General features: G+C 43.9%; 1 protein-coding gene across 2 annotated transcripts in view; it reads left to right on the top strand.

Moving 5' to 3' along the window:
* uvrag (UV radiation resistance associated gene) overlaps nucleotides 1–14,317 on the top strand; it is a 131,784-nt gene extending 117,467 nt beyond the window's left edge. For both annotated transcript variants that reach the window (XM_080013706.1, XM_080013705.1), the window contains 2 exons: nucleotides 2,146–2,237; nucleotides 12,053–14,317. In XM_080013706.1, the coding sequence (XP_079869832.1) occupies nucleotides 2,146–2,237; nucleotides 12,053–12,920 (960 nt within the window). In that variant the 3' untranslated portion in view covers nucleotides 12,921–14,317. The remainder of the gene's footprint in view (nucleotides 1–2,145; nucleotides 2,238–12,052) is intronic.
* The last annotated feature ends 3,530 nt before the right edge of the window (nucleotides 14,318–17,847 follow it).

The raw sequence follows: 17,847 nt of genomic DNA, 5'->3' as shown, positions 1-17,847 counted from the left end.
CGGCGCCAATTTAAAGTAATGTTGTTAGCATCTCCTGCTCCCTGAGGATTGAGCTGCAGTGATGTCAGCGCTCACTTTGTCCTCGTCCCTCTCCAGTTTCTATCCACTGCGTGCTGAGTTTCAACCAACAACTCTGACAAATACAATAGCTACATGCACACACTCACACGCTTGGCTCATTCACACCAAGCCTCTCATCCATTGATGGCTATTAATGGCACGAGCAATTTGAGAAACTTACTATCAGTGTCCCTGGATCAGAGGCAAGAGTTCTATTTATGGAGAAGTCAAATCCAAACAATGTCGTAATGTTCTACAAGTTTTGTAGTTGTATAAAACTGTGAAATGTGTAAAGCTTGAAATTCAATATTTTGAAACACGCAAAACTCTGTGTGAAAATGCAAAAGGTAGAGAGAGAGAAGATGGAATAAGAGCTAGAGGGAGAAAGGGAAGAGAAAATGCAGAGAGAGAGGCAGCGAAACAGGGCAAATAAAGGATATATTCTATTTGTGTAGCATATGCATCCTCCCATCATCTGTAGATTAACTGCTTAGACTCTGGGGAGAGAGAGAGAGATAGAATGGGGATGGAAAGAGAGGTGGAGAGAGAACGAGTAGCATTTTTTCGAGTAGCCAGTTGAGCACTGTTGGGCTCTTAATCAGAACCACATGTGTTCTGTCACATCACTATATGACAAGGACTGTAGTGTGTGTGTGTGTGTGTGTGTGTGTGTGTGTGTGTGTGTGTGTGTGTGTGTGTGTGTGTGTGTGTGTGTGTGTGTGTGTGTGTGTGTGTGTGTGCGCGTGCGCGTGCGCGCACAAGCAGTGCCCCCAGTGTAAAGAACCCCAGATGTTAGCCGGTGGGTTAGAATGTGTGTGACAGAGCACGACGTGAGGTGAGATGCTGCTCTGCTGTTCGCTGAAGGAGGTTAAACAAACTGATGCTCCTCGCCCGTCGGGGGGGTGGAGGAGGAGGCGTCCCTGGCAGCACAGACAGAGTTTCCAGGTGGCCATATTTTTTTAGTCCTTTTTTTATCTTTCTCTCTTAAATAGATTTCATTCCAGGAGCGTGAAGTAAGACCGGCTGCCACAGTTTGAGTTCGAAGCGCCTCTATCAACAGTGCGGGTGGTGGGTTGTAGTGGTGAAAAGTTTGACTCTTTTGGGATATTTGTCTCCTTACGACTGACTTGGTAAAAATACGTGTTCAATTCTCCCTTTTGCTCTTTGATTCAGTGGTTTAAAAAATAAAAAATAACTCTAATAAAAGTCGGCCTATCTATCTATAATCGGAGGAGTGGGAGAAATGTATTAAATCACAAATTATTTTAAATATTTCATTTACGTATTTTGACCAAATTAGTTCCGTGAAATATTTGTGCATGCATTTTAAAAGGTGAATTGGAAAGTAGGAAGTAATTCTCGTTATCTCTTAATTGTCAATATATCGGTATTGAATCAAATCGTAACCCTTTGTATAAAAGTTGAATGGAGTAGTGAGATCCTGCCGAGTATCCAATGTCGTAAGGCTGACTTATGCTTGACGCGTCCGCAAAGCCGTGACAGGCAGCACGGCCAAAATGATGTCACACGGAAAGACACTCCCCAGCACGTCGGTACCGCACGGCGGCATTTCACCTCTTCGCACGCATCGGCGGCTATCATGGCGAACTTTGAGGAGCTGCTAGTGACAGAAGTGCGAAAATAGACACCTAGATTAATAAAAAACAGCCGTTCTTCCTGGATGAGAACACGAAACATGGTTGACGCCATTTGTAAACAATTCAATTATTCTATGAAACTATGTGCTGTATATGTGAGTTTCAAATATAACAGCTCCAAATCTTTACGCATCGTGATTCCGCGTCTGCTCATGTCAGTGCGACCATCCGGGCGTAAAGATTAAACCAACCCTTCAGACAGTAACACCACGGTTTGTTTTGGGATCATTAGGACCTAACAACGGACACATTTTCTCTTTCTACACATCAAAAGAGCGGGAAATGAAGACAGTCTGTGTCCGATTTTTGGTTCAATTCTCACCCTGATATCAGAGCGATATCTCATAGCTGTACCTGTAACTATAGAAATTGTTATGATTGTTGATTGATTGTTTGAATTTAATGCCATGTTTTCCTTCTCTTCCAGCTGAGGTACCAGCACGGCCTGTCCACCCCCGACCTGAGGCAGACGCTGCCCAACCTGAGGAACTTCCTGGAGCATGGCCTGCTGGTCCGATGGTTAGTATAGCATATACTAAACACATCAAGATCTCTGAAACCAATCTTCATTTACAGGCATAGAATTTGGTATATGTGGAATTAACCCTTAAAGTGGAAATCCATGAGATTAGTTTGTTAAAAAAAAACCTCCCATATTTGACACTTTGCTTAGCTGTTACGTTACGTCATTCACTGTGTGTGCATTATGCATGTGCTTATCTATATGCTACTGTACTTCCATACAAGAAGTGCAAGGCAGCCGTAGCTAGTTCAGGTCGGAAAACTGTCAATAATGGAAACATTCTCAAAAAATATCCCCACTATCTCAAATGACCAAAAAACAAATCAATATATCAGAAGAAGGAAAACTTTGGAGAAAAACAAATGAAAGTTAATCCGGATGATGGAAAAAAGAACATTGTAGTTTACATTGCAGTAACACTTTAATTAAACAATACAATCCTCCCATATTGTTTTTTTTTTAATGTCTACATATTGTAGATATGCAGCAATCATTGATAAATACAAACTTGTTGGTACCCTTCGACAAAAAATGTCCTCCATGTGTCACAGTAGGTATGGTGGTTCTCTTTTCTTTGAATGCTTAATTTTTTCGTCCGTGAACATAGAGCTGATGTGACTTGCCAATTAGCTCCAGTTTTGACTCATCTTTCCAAAGGACATTCTCCCAGAAGCTCGTGGCTTGTCAATATGCATTTTAGCAAATTCCTGTCTGGCTTTTTTATGTTTTCCTTTCAAAAGTGGAGTCCTCCTGGGTCTTCTTCCATGGAGCCCACTGTCACTCAAAAAGCCACGGATGGTGCGATCAGACCGTGATGTACCTTGACCTTGGTGTTCAGCTTGTGCCTCTTTGGAAGTTGTCCTTGGCTCTTTTTCTACCATTCGAACTATCCTTCGGTTCAATCTGGGGTCGATTTTCCTCTTGCGGCCGCGTCCAGAGAGGTTGGGTACAGTCCCATGGACCTTAAACTTCTTTATAATATTTGCAACTGTATTCACAGGAACGTCAAGCTGCTTGGAGATGGTCATTTAGCCTTTACCTTTAACATGTTTGTCTATAATTTTCTCTCTGATCTACTCAGACAACTCTCTCCTTTGTGTTCCCTGGTCCATGTTCAGTGTGGTGCACACGATGATACCAAACAGCAGAGTGACTATGTTTCTCCATTTAAATAGGTTGAATGACTGATTTTAAGATAGAAGACATGTGTGATACCAATTAAAGAAAACAGTTAGTTTGAAATATCACTATTATCCAATTATTTGTAATCTTTTCTAAGGGGTACCAACAAATCTGTCCAGGCCATTTTAGAATATAATTGATCGCTCTAGCAATAAATTATCCCTTTTCACACTTTCTTTGCTTTACTCTATGTCTTACCAAAGGCATGCAGGTTTACATGAGAAAATTGCTTTCAGGAGGAATGAAGCATTGTTTCAATGAGTTGTAAGGGTACCAACAAATTTGTCCACGTCTGTATATAGAAAATAACCGGCAGGTTTTTGCAGTGTCACAGCAGCTCACATAAAAAATAGCAGTAATAATAAAGTGATGAGAATAAAAATATAAAAAGTGAATATGCAAACAACCAAAGAATTTGCTGAAAAGTTGAAAATAAGACCTAAAAATAAACAATGAACAATACAAATTTGGAAAGCAAAGGCGCTGAAGTTTCACTTGTGTTATTATCACATGCTTAATTGTTATTATGTTATAAGTTATATTGTATAAGCTTTCTAATTGTTTTGTGCTTGTTGATGCGGCATGCAGCCTGAGGAATGCTCAGATGTGGCTCCTGGTTGAGTCTTCTGGCCTGTGAGTAACCCTCCAACCTCCCAGTGGAACCAGGGAGTCGCTCTGCCTTAAGACTCCGTCTTTGCCGCCTTCTAAGCCAGTGGCCTTTCAGTCTTTGATCTCCTCTCCTGGGGTCAGCAAAGGGGAAAATGTGTATTACACACGTTAATTGAATAATCTTTTGTTTTGAAAGAAAAGAAGCCATGAAAAGCCAGAGCCCTCGAATCAACCCCTCTCCAACTCTCACCCACCTAATCGCCCAATCCCCAAACCCGAGCCACCCGACCCTTCGTTCCCACTCCACTTCACTCGTTCCCTCTAAATGTGGAAGTGGAAGGCCCAAAGACACATGATATGAAAGCATTGGGCCCGTTTACCCTGGGGAAAAGGAAGTGCGTTCATGCCAGGGAAGTAAAGTAAAGTCGAGGAGGTGGAAGTACGGCAATTCCACGGCTGCTCGCCACAGTCGAGCTCCTGGTCGACAGCGAAAAACCGCAAGAGCAGCTCAGTGTTGACTCAGGAGTCGTCGAAAGAAGAACAAACTCCCCCTTCCGCTCCATTCTCAGTCGTCTTCTCCACGCTCGACAAGAGGAACACATGCTAATGCTATACATGCTCATGTCGGCATGGGGCCAAAGAAACTGATCTGTTTGGAGTTATGTTTTGGCCCAGGGGATCTATCTGGTGGTACACACAGTCACTCATGCTCATTTACCGCAAAGAACCACCCCTTAATTCACCGGGGCAAGTCGTCTGCACTCATACATACTGTATAATCCATGGACGAGAACATCGCCGGCAGCTCATACCTGATAGAGAGGCTCATCTCATGGAGGAACTACAGTCATATCTTCTTCCCTTTGGTGTAAATCTGTTATTTCCCAGTTCAGGGATTTGATGTCTGTCTGGGACGGCATCGCCGATTCCTGTGTCAGTTTACTCGACAGTCGTCATTGTATCAACGAAAACAATCACTTTCTTTTGACAAACAACATTTACGTCACATTTTGACAGCAACATCATGAGACGGGGTGGCGTTTTGGATATTGTAAGTTGCTGCAGCCCTCACCAAAGATGTACTGGAGTGATTAACCCCTTAGGATCCCCCACCCAAAGGCCCATTGATATCTGTATGTAGGGATGCAGAGAAGGGGTTTCTAGGTAACCATAGGTCTCACATGGAGCCGACACTCACACCACCAAAATTTCAACTCCACGTTGTGTTTACCTGTGGCTTCCCTGGCTGTCCAACAATAGCCGAATGATTCGTGGAATCACGGAAGGGTATCTGGTAGCATTGGGGGTGGGCCACCATTCAACACAGAACCAAAGCAGAGAACCAAACAGGGAACAGAGCAGCTGAAAGATCAACATTCAGATGAGATTTGGCAATACAAAAATATTTATATTTAATTTTAAACATCATAATGACCCTTCCTTAAAATGTCTCAATGGTGAAAAGGTTAGTGAATGCGGCACTAAACTTTGCACTGTTAGAACTGGGCTAAATTTATGTCTATAAAACAATGAGGGTAATATGGTGACAGGTTGGGTGTCACCATATTGACTATCAATAAATATCTTTCCAGCTGATCAAACTACTATCGCACCGCTGTGCTGGAGAAGATGTCGGAGGAGACCTAGCCCTCCCCTTTTCTCTATTTTGTAATGCGTAATCTTGACAAATGCACTGCGAAGGCCACCTGTCCTGGGAGGCCCTAGTTTGCTGGGCTCCCAGAGCTTCCCGGGACTCCATCCAATCCATTTTACTGTACACACCTGTTTTTATTGCTCTCTGGCCATATCACATCTGCCCCCAGCCTCTGCCCAAAACCAGCATTGAAAAGGACTATATTCAGGTTCTATTTCCAGAGCAGGGGCCCGAGCTTCTGAAATATGGACGATTAAGGAATGTTTTGAGGCAGCTGCAGGGAGTTAACCTGGTGACTGTGTGACAAAGTAGTTGATATCCAGCTTCCTCCAGAACCTCTCCCTACCATCTCTATCTTACCTCCACCCATCCACACAATGTGGTGATGAAGGCCAATGGCCAAGGGAACCGTTCCCAGTCATGTTCTGGAAACAATCCCTCCTCCTCCCCCTCTCACCATATAGATCTAAAGCAGCATATGTTCGTTCTCGTTCCCAGCACATGAGAATTTCTGTTCTGTTGCATTAGGAATGTTGAACGAGTTCCTCCAGGACATTTCATAGATGCGTGATGGAAAGTCTCGAGTCAGGACAGAGGGTGTCTAAGGTTACCAAATATGCTTCAAAAGGTGAACGTAGATGTGCGTATTCCATCATTTGTCGAAGGGGGAGCGCGTGAGAGCGGTGGATGACTTCCGAGTAGATTGTTTTACAACGTATAAATGGCAGCGGCTCAGGAACTAAAGTCCTGACATATGTTGGTGATAACAATGGGTAAGATGGAGGTTTGTGTGGGTTTCCATTGATGACTCCTTCCTGGAAACCATGTTGAATGACGTGGGGAAGAAGTAAAAATAAAACTGTAAAATAAAAAAGGGGGAGGGGTCCTATTACCAGCGAACACAGAGACAGACGGTACCTGAGACTTCCTGCTTTGCAAACCCATGGGATCCGAACAAATGCGTTCAACATGGCTCCTTGTTTGCAGCTCCGGGGCTCTGACTTGCGGAGCCTGGCAGAGGTTCACAGAGGCCTGGATGCCTCTACACCGAGGAGGTGGAGAAGAAACACAACGCAGTTGCTCTGTCCGTTCGTCATGCCGGGTCTGGACGTCGTGAATCTCCCCCCGGAGGACTGAGCGGTGGAAGCTTGAAAAGCTATGAAAACCACACTTGATAGTGTTGCACAGTTATTATTATTCCCCGTGGGAAAATTAAGTCTCTGCATTTAACCCATCCTACGTACCTCTATCTCGGAGCAGTGGGCTGCCACGTAGCGGCGCCCGGGAACCAACTGCAGATCTTGATTGATGCTTTGGTCAGTTGCATCGGCAAGAGTCTAACCCTGACATGCATGTCTGTAGTGGTGTCTGGGTGGGAGGAAACCGGAGCACCCAGAGGAAAGTCACCCAATCCAGAGTTGGATCCAGTTGTTTCAGCACCTTTTAAATTACTACTATTACAGTGGTGAAAGTCTTTAAATTCAGAGCATAGCTATCCTCACTTTAAAATGAAGTTGATTAAAGGTGATCAAGCCAAGAGTATTTAGCCCCTTTCCCACATGGAATCCGTCAAATTGCTCGATAAAAAATATCCAGCAAAGGCAGTAGGTAGTCATTCCCACATTGGCCTCCTTTACGGAAAAGTCTTTATAGAGTCTGTTCCCACATAAATGGCTTTCAAGGATACATTACGTAATGCTCACGCAAGAGGTGTCTAATATCACGCGAGACTAGGCAACTGAATTGGTTTTGTTTTGAGACCAACGCGTCGCTCCTCGTCCCTCCCGGACGCTCTCGGTTCCCTCCGCTGACGGAGCCCCCGTCCCCGGACGCAATAACCCAAACCCAATGTTATTACACCAGTGTGATCATTTTCAACCTGTCCTACACTGTCTGCCTCCAGAGAAGGAACATAACTCTAAAAGACATGTCAATGGCATTTTTAATTCGAAAAATAATACAATTTTAAGAATATGAAGACCTGTTTCTGTAGAGACGGGACGTGTTTCAGTTTCTCGAACTTTGTAGCCAAGCCACAGTTTGGATCGGACTAGCCATTTCTCCGAATGTTTCTTTTTTCTTCCCGAAAACAAATGACTTTTAAAATATTTGTACGAAATAAATGATTGGTAAAAACCCACTATTTCTGCTTTAATTTGGATTCGTTCCGCAGCAGTGTTTCTGCTTCCATTCCCACACACTTCCATTCACAGCCCTATCGGCAATTTCCCGGAAATACTACTAGGTCAGGAGTGTGGAAATGTACGGAACGACTTTTACGGAACATCTACACCGGCTCCTGTTCCCACATGACACCAAAACAGAAAATTGGCAGTAAATTTACGGCTTTCACTGCAAATGGGAAAGGGCCTTTTGTTACCTTTGTTAATCCCGTTGTAATATAATTTACACTGGCTGAATAGAATCCATGCCCAAAAAAGGCTCCAAGTCACCCAGATATTGTGTACATGTTCATAGAATTAAACAGACCTCCTCCTACACTCGCTTCCATTATCACACTGTGGATCAGGAGTGTGTATGTATGTGTGTCCTGGTGGGTCTGCACATACTTCCCTTCCCCTCTGGGACGAGGCAGTAATGCCTCATACATTTTGCAGCAGCCGGCGTTTAGGAGAACATGCCCCATAGCGATAAATCAGGCTTTGCTGCAGAGAAACACTCCACAGTCCTGCTGCCGCGTGCCTCGCTCAATTTATCACTGATCAGCAGAAATAATAAAGTGTTACATTTCAGCCATTCACATTTAAGACTTTTACGCTGCCATTGTTATTTAGGGCACAACATTATTAAACGTTTTAAAGACCACTTTTGTTGCATTTTTGACAATTAACAGATTTTGGCAACAAAAGTAAATCATGTCAAGATCTTAAAAGGCCACTTTGCAAAATCAATTTTTTATATATATATATATATATATATATATATATATATATATATATATATATATATATATATACACATACACATTTCCTGCATCTATTTGGTTTTAAATACTGAATAAAAACTATTACTGACAAAAATGTAAGTGGGAGGGACAACAAAGTGAAATGGAAATAACAAACCTTATCCTCTAAAGTCAGATAAATGAAATAATCTTGATTTGTCGCAGCAAAAAGAACACTTGAAATATCAAAATGTTAATTTGTGGTTGCGTTGCAGCTTCCATTGGGATCTTCTAGCCGCATCAAAAGAGAGAGAATTCTATCTGACATTGCTTGTTTTGGCCCAAACTCATGTGCATATTGCCGGGTTATGGATATGAAAAGAGTATGTTGTTACACCTTTTGATGGTGGGATCTATCACGGTGGAAAGATTTGGCTTCCCTGAAAGACACCGGGTTTGATTTCAGCGGCAGAGAAGAGAGAAGAAAGGTTTTAAGAAGAGAAACCCATTCCGTGCCTCTCATGTCAGCTGTTCGGCTTGATGGTTTAACCAGAACTGCAGCGTTTCTGCAGGGAATCCTGTTTGAGACCTCCACCAGGAACAAGGGCACAATAAAACTTGTTTGGAAAGGTATGATGAGGCCCTGGACTTTAGCCTCAACAGTTTTGCCATTCTGTTACGTTTCAGCCTTTACTTACAGACCATCTGAGAAAATCTTGAGCATCCAGTCAAAATGGGTACAATACAGATCGATATGAAAAAATAGGCGAATCTAAGTAGAAATTCACTAAGCTAGTGTCTAAGTTTTGCTTGCTGTAGCTGTCTCAAACAGCAAGTTCTCTTTTCCGGCTTCACACAGTGACTAAAGCTACTATTACTCAACTGCCGAGATTTACAGCCAAACAGAAGTTTTGCAGAAGATTTGACTGAATAGGTTGTTTACCTCTTTATCAGTCCATACTGTATACTGCTGCTCACATTTACCAGAAGCTTCTGTGGAGCATTAGAATGATTTGATGATTTTGTTCAGGACTCCACAGATAGCACGAACTTCATAGCAAACCACTGAAACCTTAACTCTTCTTTTCATACCCCTAAGATTTTTAGTTTCTACAAAAAATACATTCGTGTTAAGTCGTGCAATCTTTCCATTTCTCCTCATCTGAACTACTCTCCACTTCGGCCCCATAAAGAGGAACATTCTCCCAACAGCCTTAAATAATATACCACAAATTCACTTCAACACTGAAGACACCTGAACAACTTTTTCCTTGATTCATTTGTTTGATTAGCTGTAATGCTAAAGCTGTTCCCACGTTCTGCTGCCATGTGCTGTAAACTCGGACCGGGGACCATTCCCTTCCACTTTGATGTCAGGGAGGTTCCTCTGGTCCCGTCTTTGTCTTTGTTCTTCTGATGTCATTGGGATGCTGTCCTGCATGTGAACCCCTGTGTCAGAACATACTGTACACGGGGTCAAGAGGGGTCACGGCAAGGCCTCCCCCCTTTACGATCCTCATCACATGCTGGCCATCTAATAGCCGCCATCATGCTGGGTTTAATGGGGAGGTCAAGCAGCTGGCTTCTGGAGCCCATTGTCACGATTCTGACACCCTCTTTTCAACCCAACTACATTAGTAGTGCCAAGTAGTGGTGCATTGTGGGTAATTGACACCCACCGGTTACAGCATTGATTGATATCCTTTCACAGATTTCCTGAATTAACGGAGAGCAGTTTGTGACATAGTGCATGAATGTGCTCTTCAAAAGCTGAGAAATCTACATGACTTCACTCCTTTTACTTATGATTTATATTTTATTTGCCCTCCCAATCAACTTGAAAACAAGGGTAGAACAAATCAGGAATAAATATAAAAAATTATAGAAAATAATATAAACAGGAAGTTAGTATTTTAAAAAGTCAGCACTATAGAGCTATGTTGACCTCATGATGATTCAGCCCCATCAAGCCCTGTCCAAGTAACCAAGGTATCGCTCCCACTTCAGGAGGAAGCTTATGCGCCCTTTCTCCAACTGTCCGTTTTTTCACCGTTAGGCAGACCTTCTTTTTTTCAGCTTTCAAGTGCACTCTTGGTGCACCCTCCGTTCTGCAGCAGAGGTAAAAGGTGAACATGTGCATTGCATCATTCTAGTACATGTGTGAATCTGGACTACAACTACAACTCGTTCGGATAGGATCTTGACATGAATACAGAGTAGGGTTGTAAACATCTTCTCTACTTTCTATGACCGATAAGCCTTGTAGGAAATACTCGGAAAGACCCATTCACACTGCTGATCAGACCTGTTCGTTGTTGGGTTTTTGAAGCTGTAGCTCATTCAGGATGTACTTCTGGCATGACTGCACCTCCAACTGACCAGGCAGAGCTAAATGTTCTCCTCTCTAAACCAGTCACATGTGGGCGTCTGGGCAACACGGGGGCGGGGGGGGCTCACCTTTGACCCCCAACGCTCTCGTGCTTTGACTGCACAGATAGGTTAAGCTCACCGCTAAGTACGCAGCTGAAATATACATAGCCCCGGCGAGAGAGAGAGAGAGAGAGAGAGAGAGAGAGAGAGAGAGAGAGAGAGAGAGAGAGAGAGAGAGAGAGAGAGAGAGAGAGAGAGAGAGAGAGAGAGAGAGAGAGAGAGAGAGAGAGAGAGAGAGAGAGAGAGAGAGAGAGAGAGAGAGAGAGAGACCCTCGTTTTTTAACCAAATTTATGGCTCGGAATTGAGAGGGGGGCAGAGTGGGGTTGTGTCGCGCATCGCAGTCTGTTCTCTGTTATTCTCAGGGGGGGAAAAAACCTCTCACAAACTTTGGCGGACGCCTGGAATGTAAGTCACACGGCTGCACAAAGGTTGTTATGTTATTTAAATCGTGGGGCGTGGGTGTGGTGATGGGGGGGGGGGGGTTGATATCAATGTAAAGCAGGGTTCTTGTAGGAGGCTCAGTCCCTACCTCTCTACCTCCTGCTCTCTCAGGTTGTAAGGCTGGCGTACTCTAAAAACTGCATTCTTGATTCTTGAAAGGTGGAGAAACCTTTGCGTCATGTGATCCCTTCACCCAAGTATTTGTATCCTCACCTGATACCGTGGATATCGGATGTCATTTACAAGTTGTAAACTGAGTTTTTTTTAACTGTTTTTGATTGCAGAAGTTGCTGCCGCTGCTTGTCCAACGGTGCTTTATGATAGTGTGTTTCGAGGGAAGTGTTTCAAGAGGTTGGTGTTAACCAGGTCAAGGTTCAATCTATTTGAACTTTAGGCCTTGTGACCCGCTGTGAAATTTCATTGCTGTTGTGGTGGGCTTGAATGCTTTTTCTCCATAGGAAGAAGCTTTGGAATGATCACGTGTAAATGCCTTTACTGTGCTCATCCATGTTGCTGCACCACAACACTGATCCCCAGAGTTCCATTGCACCATCTCCTACTTATTTTTCCTTCTGCTTGTCCCTCACAGCGACCAGCACCACGTCTCCAGCTCCATCCCGGTTCCTGTCAAGTCCCAGCTCAGCGTGTCAGCTGTCTCTGAGATCAGTTACCCCTGCCACACCAGCTCGCCAGAAAGAGGCTTGAGGAAGAGGGCCAGTTCGGAGGCCGACAAACTCAAGTACAAGACTACACCCCCGTCCAGCTACGGTGCGGCTATGGAGCAGCAGCCACCCGCTGCGGGCCTGGCACCCCCATCACCCTCTCCCAAGCACCTGTCTTCCTCCCTGGATGCCAGCATGGCTTCCCTCAGCCTGGCCAAGACTCTGGAGGCCGGGGAGCCGGGAGAGAGGGAGGTGGCGAGGGAAGAAGCTGGAGAGCCAGCAGTTGAGATGGAGCAGGAAGAAGGAGGCGGTGATGAGAGAGAGGTTAAAATAGAAAGGGAGATGGAGGAGTTGCGGCAGGTCGACAGTGCCGTTGGACCCACCCATCCACCGTTGGACTCGGGGGAGGGCGTTGCTGGGGCGGGTCAGCACACGGAAGCCATGAACGGCTCGTTGGTTCCGGTTCCAGTTCCGGCTCCAGGACCAAGGGTCACAGGGGGTGCCGCCCCCGGCACCGAGTTGCTCTGCTCTGTGGAGCAAGCCGAAGAGATCATGGGCACAGAGGCCACCGGCCTGGGCCTGGGCCTCGGTCTGGGCCTGGTTCTGGGAGACGGGGCCCGCATGGAGGACTACCCCTGTATCCCTGTGGAACACGCCGTCGCTGTGGAGTGCGACGAACAGGTGCTGGGCGAGCTGGACGTCGCTGGCTTTGAGGAGTTCTCCAGACGCATCTATGCACTAAACGAGAACATGTCCAGCTTCCGGAGACCACGGAAGAACTCAGACAAGAACTGACCAATGAGACCCAAGTGGGGAGATTGGGGCGAGGGGGTCCAGGTCCAGGTCCAAGAGCGTTCAGGTCCGCTCCCCTATCATGCATCAAGAAACAGGAACTGTTCTGAAATAATGACCAATTTGCACTTCATGTAAAGGTTCTATATTAGCTCTCTCAATTGAATGCAGTACAAAGCACAAGTATTGGGCCAGGACGCTGCAGTCTGTTCTTCTTTGGTCTTCTGAGTTTTTTTTTTTTTTTTTTACTCTGTACTTTATTTATTTTAGAGATGAATATGAAGTAAACACGCAGTTAATCTTTTTTTCTTTTTATTCTGGTTGATTTGTCCTGTCGTTTAAATGATTCCCTTTTGGACACTTTTAGATCAGCTATCACATCAGTTACTTTCATCTTGATGAATCATTTACAACCCATAGGCTCTTTCAAAGTACGAGCATATATGACAATATACCATATATTGTAGATTGTCACTAATTGTCCACGCAGCACCTTCAAATATTCACTTCTCCACAAGTTACAGTCGGGTCGTTAGAATATTAAAATGTAGGTTTATTTCTTTGTTTTCACTTTTATTCGCCGAACAATGGGCCTCAGGGAAATTAAACGGGAGAATTTGCTAAGACATGATGGCGGGAGGTGGAAAGCTTTCATTCGTTCATCTCATTTTGCGGGTACTAACTCACATATAGAATCACTAACGAGTCATAATTAAGTCGTTTATCAATGTTAAACTAGCTTCACTGGTCCCAATACTTCTGCTTTTCACCGCGGATGCAACCGCACTGCATTTCCCATGGTCCCCATGACCTTTAAGACCTTCAGTCAGTCAGCATAACGTAGAGTGTGGTTCAAATTGGCCGCCTTCCTATTAGTTGGAACCAGATCGGCGGTCTCCAGGCGGCTTCCCTCCGGCCCTCTACGGCGGCTCGCAAGCTTCACTGCGAGGTGGGAGGTTTTTCCATGTCCTCATCCACAGGCGTCGTAATCCGTTGTCTTTCATTTTATTTTTTACTATTATCCACCTATATTGACATCGTCGTTAAATGTTACGTCCGATAATTTTCATATTCGCTCCACAAAGGAAGGAAAAAATCCAATCGTATCTCCGGGGCTTAAACTCAATTGCAATTTTAGCCTCATACCCTGATTTCAGCAAGCTCTTTATCGCATTATTTATGTCTCTGGATGACTGTGTGCTGGCGTTTCACTCATTCATGTTGTTAAATGTAAATGTTAATGTCTGGATGTGGACTCAGTAGAGCAACGTCGTATTTAAAACCACCAGATCATGAGCGTGACTATGAACTGCTCCACAGAACAGGGAGCATGTACATATTCAACTTTTCTATGGAGGCTGTTTTGCTATTAAAGACTTCCTGTCCAGCGGCATGGATGTACTTAGCCCCCTGTTTCACTGTGCTCTGCCTGCTTTTTACAGACCAGCATGAAAATAATGAATATGTCCAAAGATGCATCTACTATGGCACTTCTTAAGGATCAGAATGAGTTTGTTATGCCGAGTACATTTTCGAGGAATTTGCTGTGGTAAAGACTGGTGTATTTCTATACAATTAGCATTAAAGGGGAGCTTAACAGTTTGAAAAAGTTGAATTAATATTTGAATGAAATGGAAATTGCCAAAAAAAATAACAGAAATAGCCAATTTTATTTAAAAAATATATATACAGAACATACAAAGTGTGTTTCTTTGCACAGGATAAATAATTGGGATAGAAAATAATTTTATGTACTTACAATAAGTAAGTACATAGTAAGTACATCACTACAGTGTTATTACAATATGTTGCACGGATGCAGTGTATTGTTCCATTTCTTTCATTATGTACCAGGCACTAATAGTAGTAATGTCTTCTTAATCTACTTAAAACTGTATTCTACCTGTATTCACTACATTTTTTTATTGCATCTCCCTGAGCCAACAGAAAAGGTAGTAGGGTCATAAAAACATCAAAAATCATCATGAAAACAAAAACAGACCACTTGATTCGTTGGATAAAGGTATTTATCTCGATATGAGAAACACGGTGCCTCTTATTATCCTCCAGGAAATAAGACGCCGTGTGTTTGTAATATCTATATTAACATCTATATTAAGATTACACACGTCTTTGCTACCCCTGCAGGACTGGCCGAATCTAATATCATTTATTCAGCGTTTGTTGCACTATGTCATTTATTTTAGTAACTCTAAAATGGGTCTGGTGTATAGCCTGGAGTCTCCCATCTGACTGGGTCTTGCACCAAAACCACAGCAACTCTACGAAGAACCATTTAGAACCATCCAAGTGGGACTGATTTCGGAACCAAGTTCTTCCTGTGGAGAAAATTGCCAGCGTTCCCAAGTGGGTAAGTGGTTCACAAACTGGTTCCTCCTTTGGACACATCAAACTGAAATGGTGATGTTCTGCCTTTACGTGGAGACAGTAAATCCTAATATTTATTGATAATTTTTTATTTACTGTAAAGGCTTAGGTTGAAAACAAGAACTTTGTTTTATCTTTTGTGTGTGTTTCATGATAAGCCTTTGCGTGTGTGTGAGTCTAACCCTCAGTAATCTGAGGAATTTTGATATGTACTTGTAACCCAATTACCATAGATTTCTCAGTTACCGTCATGGATTACGGTAATAATTTTATTCAATTGAATTTGGATTACATAACCGTGTTACTTGTATTCTATTACTCCCCAACCCAGTCCTGGTATCTGCTATAATGCTATTGCATTTGATGAATTCAAGTTAAGCAACGGGAACTGATGATTTTGGGTCGACTTCAAGTGTTATTGTGCCTGTTAATATTTTTTATATTCAATGTACCTTTACCTTCACGCGGGAGAATTTCACCGAGCACAACACGAGACCTCAACATGCTCCTTTACTGTCCCACCCAGAAAGTTCTGTCTAAAGAATCAGTCCAGACTTCTCCATTTAGGTTAGATTTTTACCAACGTTTATGTCCATGGTCTGTGGATCTCCAACATGTGGATTCACCTACATGAAGTGAAGCTTAATGAAGTTACTGTAGGTTCATTGGACTCTATGGACCGTCAGTTCGTAGAAACGTCCTTGAAAAAAAAAAAAGGAAAAAAAAAAAAAAAGGTTGAATCCACCTAATGTGAACCCTGTTTTTCCCAGGCGGTAAACTAAGCAACAACACATTCAGGATTACTGTGTTTTCCGAGGTCGGCATAAATCAATAATCCCTGTAAATGCTTGTAATTCACAAAGCACTTGTGGGTCACACTACATTCAAATTTCTCCACGTGAAGAACCTGCGTACTCAAGTATAATGGACGTGCATCTTTGTCGACAAATTTAACAATAGAATCGCGCATTTTTGTGAAGTTATTGATGATGAATCTGTAGAGTGGATTAGAAGCGGTGGAGCAGAAGTAGGTACCTCTCCTCACCTCTACAGTGCATGTAGATAGCTACCTGCTATGGAGCTACAGTAGAGGAAGAGGAGGTGGTGGAGTAGAGGTAGAGTAGACTCCCTTGTCCCCCTCTTCATCCTTTTGTACTCAATCTGTTATTTACCAGTTCAGGGATTTGATGTTTGATGTGATGTCATCAGTTTCCCCCACTGATCTTCTTTATATCAACGTAAAAATAATAAATTGATCAAGATGTTGAGAAATAAACATCACATTTTGGTGCCAACCTCTTGGCACCTCTTTTTTTCCTGTGGACTTTTGGACATTTACACATCTGGACATTTCCTCCCTGTGTGTTTTCCATGGATCTCCTCACGTCGTGTTCTCCAGCTTTGCAGATGGAGAACCTGTCCCTCGTCTTCTCTTGTTTCCAGACCCAAGTCGTTCGTTCCCTGATCTCTTAAGTCCTCCGGCCTCCCTTTGCAGACAGTCCCTGCACTCTGGGCTAAGCCCCGTCAGGTGTCTGAAAGGCCCCCGGACGCCCTCCACCACGGCCCCCTGGCCCCCTATGGGAGCGACACCTCTTGCAGTCAGACTGGGGACACCAGTGCCATTATGGAAACCAGACCCTCGGTGTTGAGTTCTGAGTGCACGTCGCGTTCCGCAGGTGCACGACTCGACATGAAGGGTTTTTGGGTTTCTTCTTATTGTCGCTGAGGACTTATTTCCCTGCTCTGGTACTGTGCACGTCGGAGCCCCGTGGGAGAGTCGAGTCCTACCGCGATGTCACGTCTACTGTGCTGCACATCATCACCAGCACCTCGCAAAATACACACCGGACAAATATACACACCCCCCCCCCCGGCCCCCTGGCTTCATGGTATTCTGCAGAGAGCGAGAGATTGTTTGTATTAAACGTCAAATTCTTTCTTGATCCCCGGAGTGACGCTGGCACCCAGGACTCCAGGCTCCAGACTCTGGACGCTTATTCAATCGGAACAACTGGCGGCCATTTTAGCCAGATTGATCGTTAAGCCAGTGTCAGAGGGAGCTTCATGTTTATATGTTTCACTTGTGGTCATTCCCCCCTCCTGGGGAAGCAATGATGATTAGTTGCTTATTTGATCAAAACATGATGTGATTGTCCTCTAAACAGGGGGACTGGTGGTGACCATAAATGTATAACAAATGCTGTATTCTTGTCATTCCACGTGTCCCAAAGGACAGTTATTCTAAGCAGTCTCACTGTATGGGTATGTGTTCACCTCTATTTGACTCCACACATACTTAAACTCACTGTTTCAGCTTTTCTGCTGTCCGTTCACTTCCAGTGCTTTCAAAATCTCAGTCTCAAAAACAGACTTCTGACTCAAATTTGAAGCAGGTCAATATGCCCCAAACAAGGCTATCGAGGACTCTGTGGTACAATGTGCGCCGGCAGTCAAGCGAATATTTTTCAAGGTTGGGTTTTTGAGACTAACCAACGCTGCTTAGTGTGTAAGAAAGACTCTTTGTTCATCATTGACGGCCTAT

Source organism: Zeus faber (genome assembly GCF_960531495.2).
Source record: "Zeus faber genome assembly, chromosome: 14".
Classification (NCBI taxonomy): domain Eukaryota; kingdom Metazoa; phylum Chordata; class Actinopteri; order Zeiformes; family Zeidae; genus Zeus; species Zeus faber.
The sequence above is the reverse complement of the archived record's forward strand: the minus strand, read 5'-3'. Positions and strand labels throughout refer to the sequence as shown.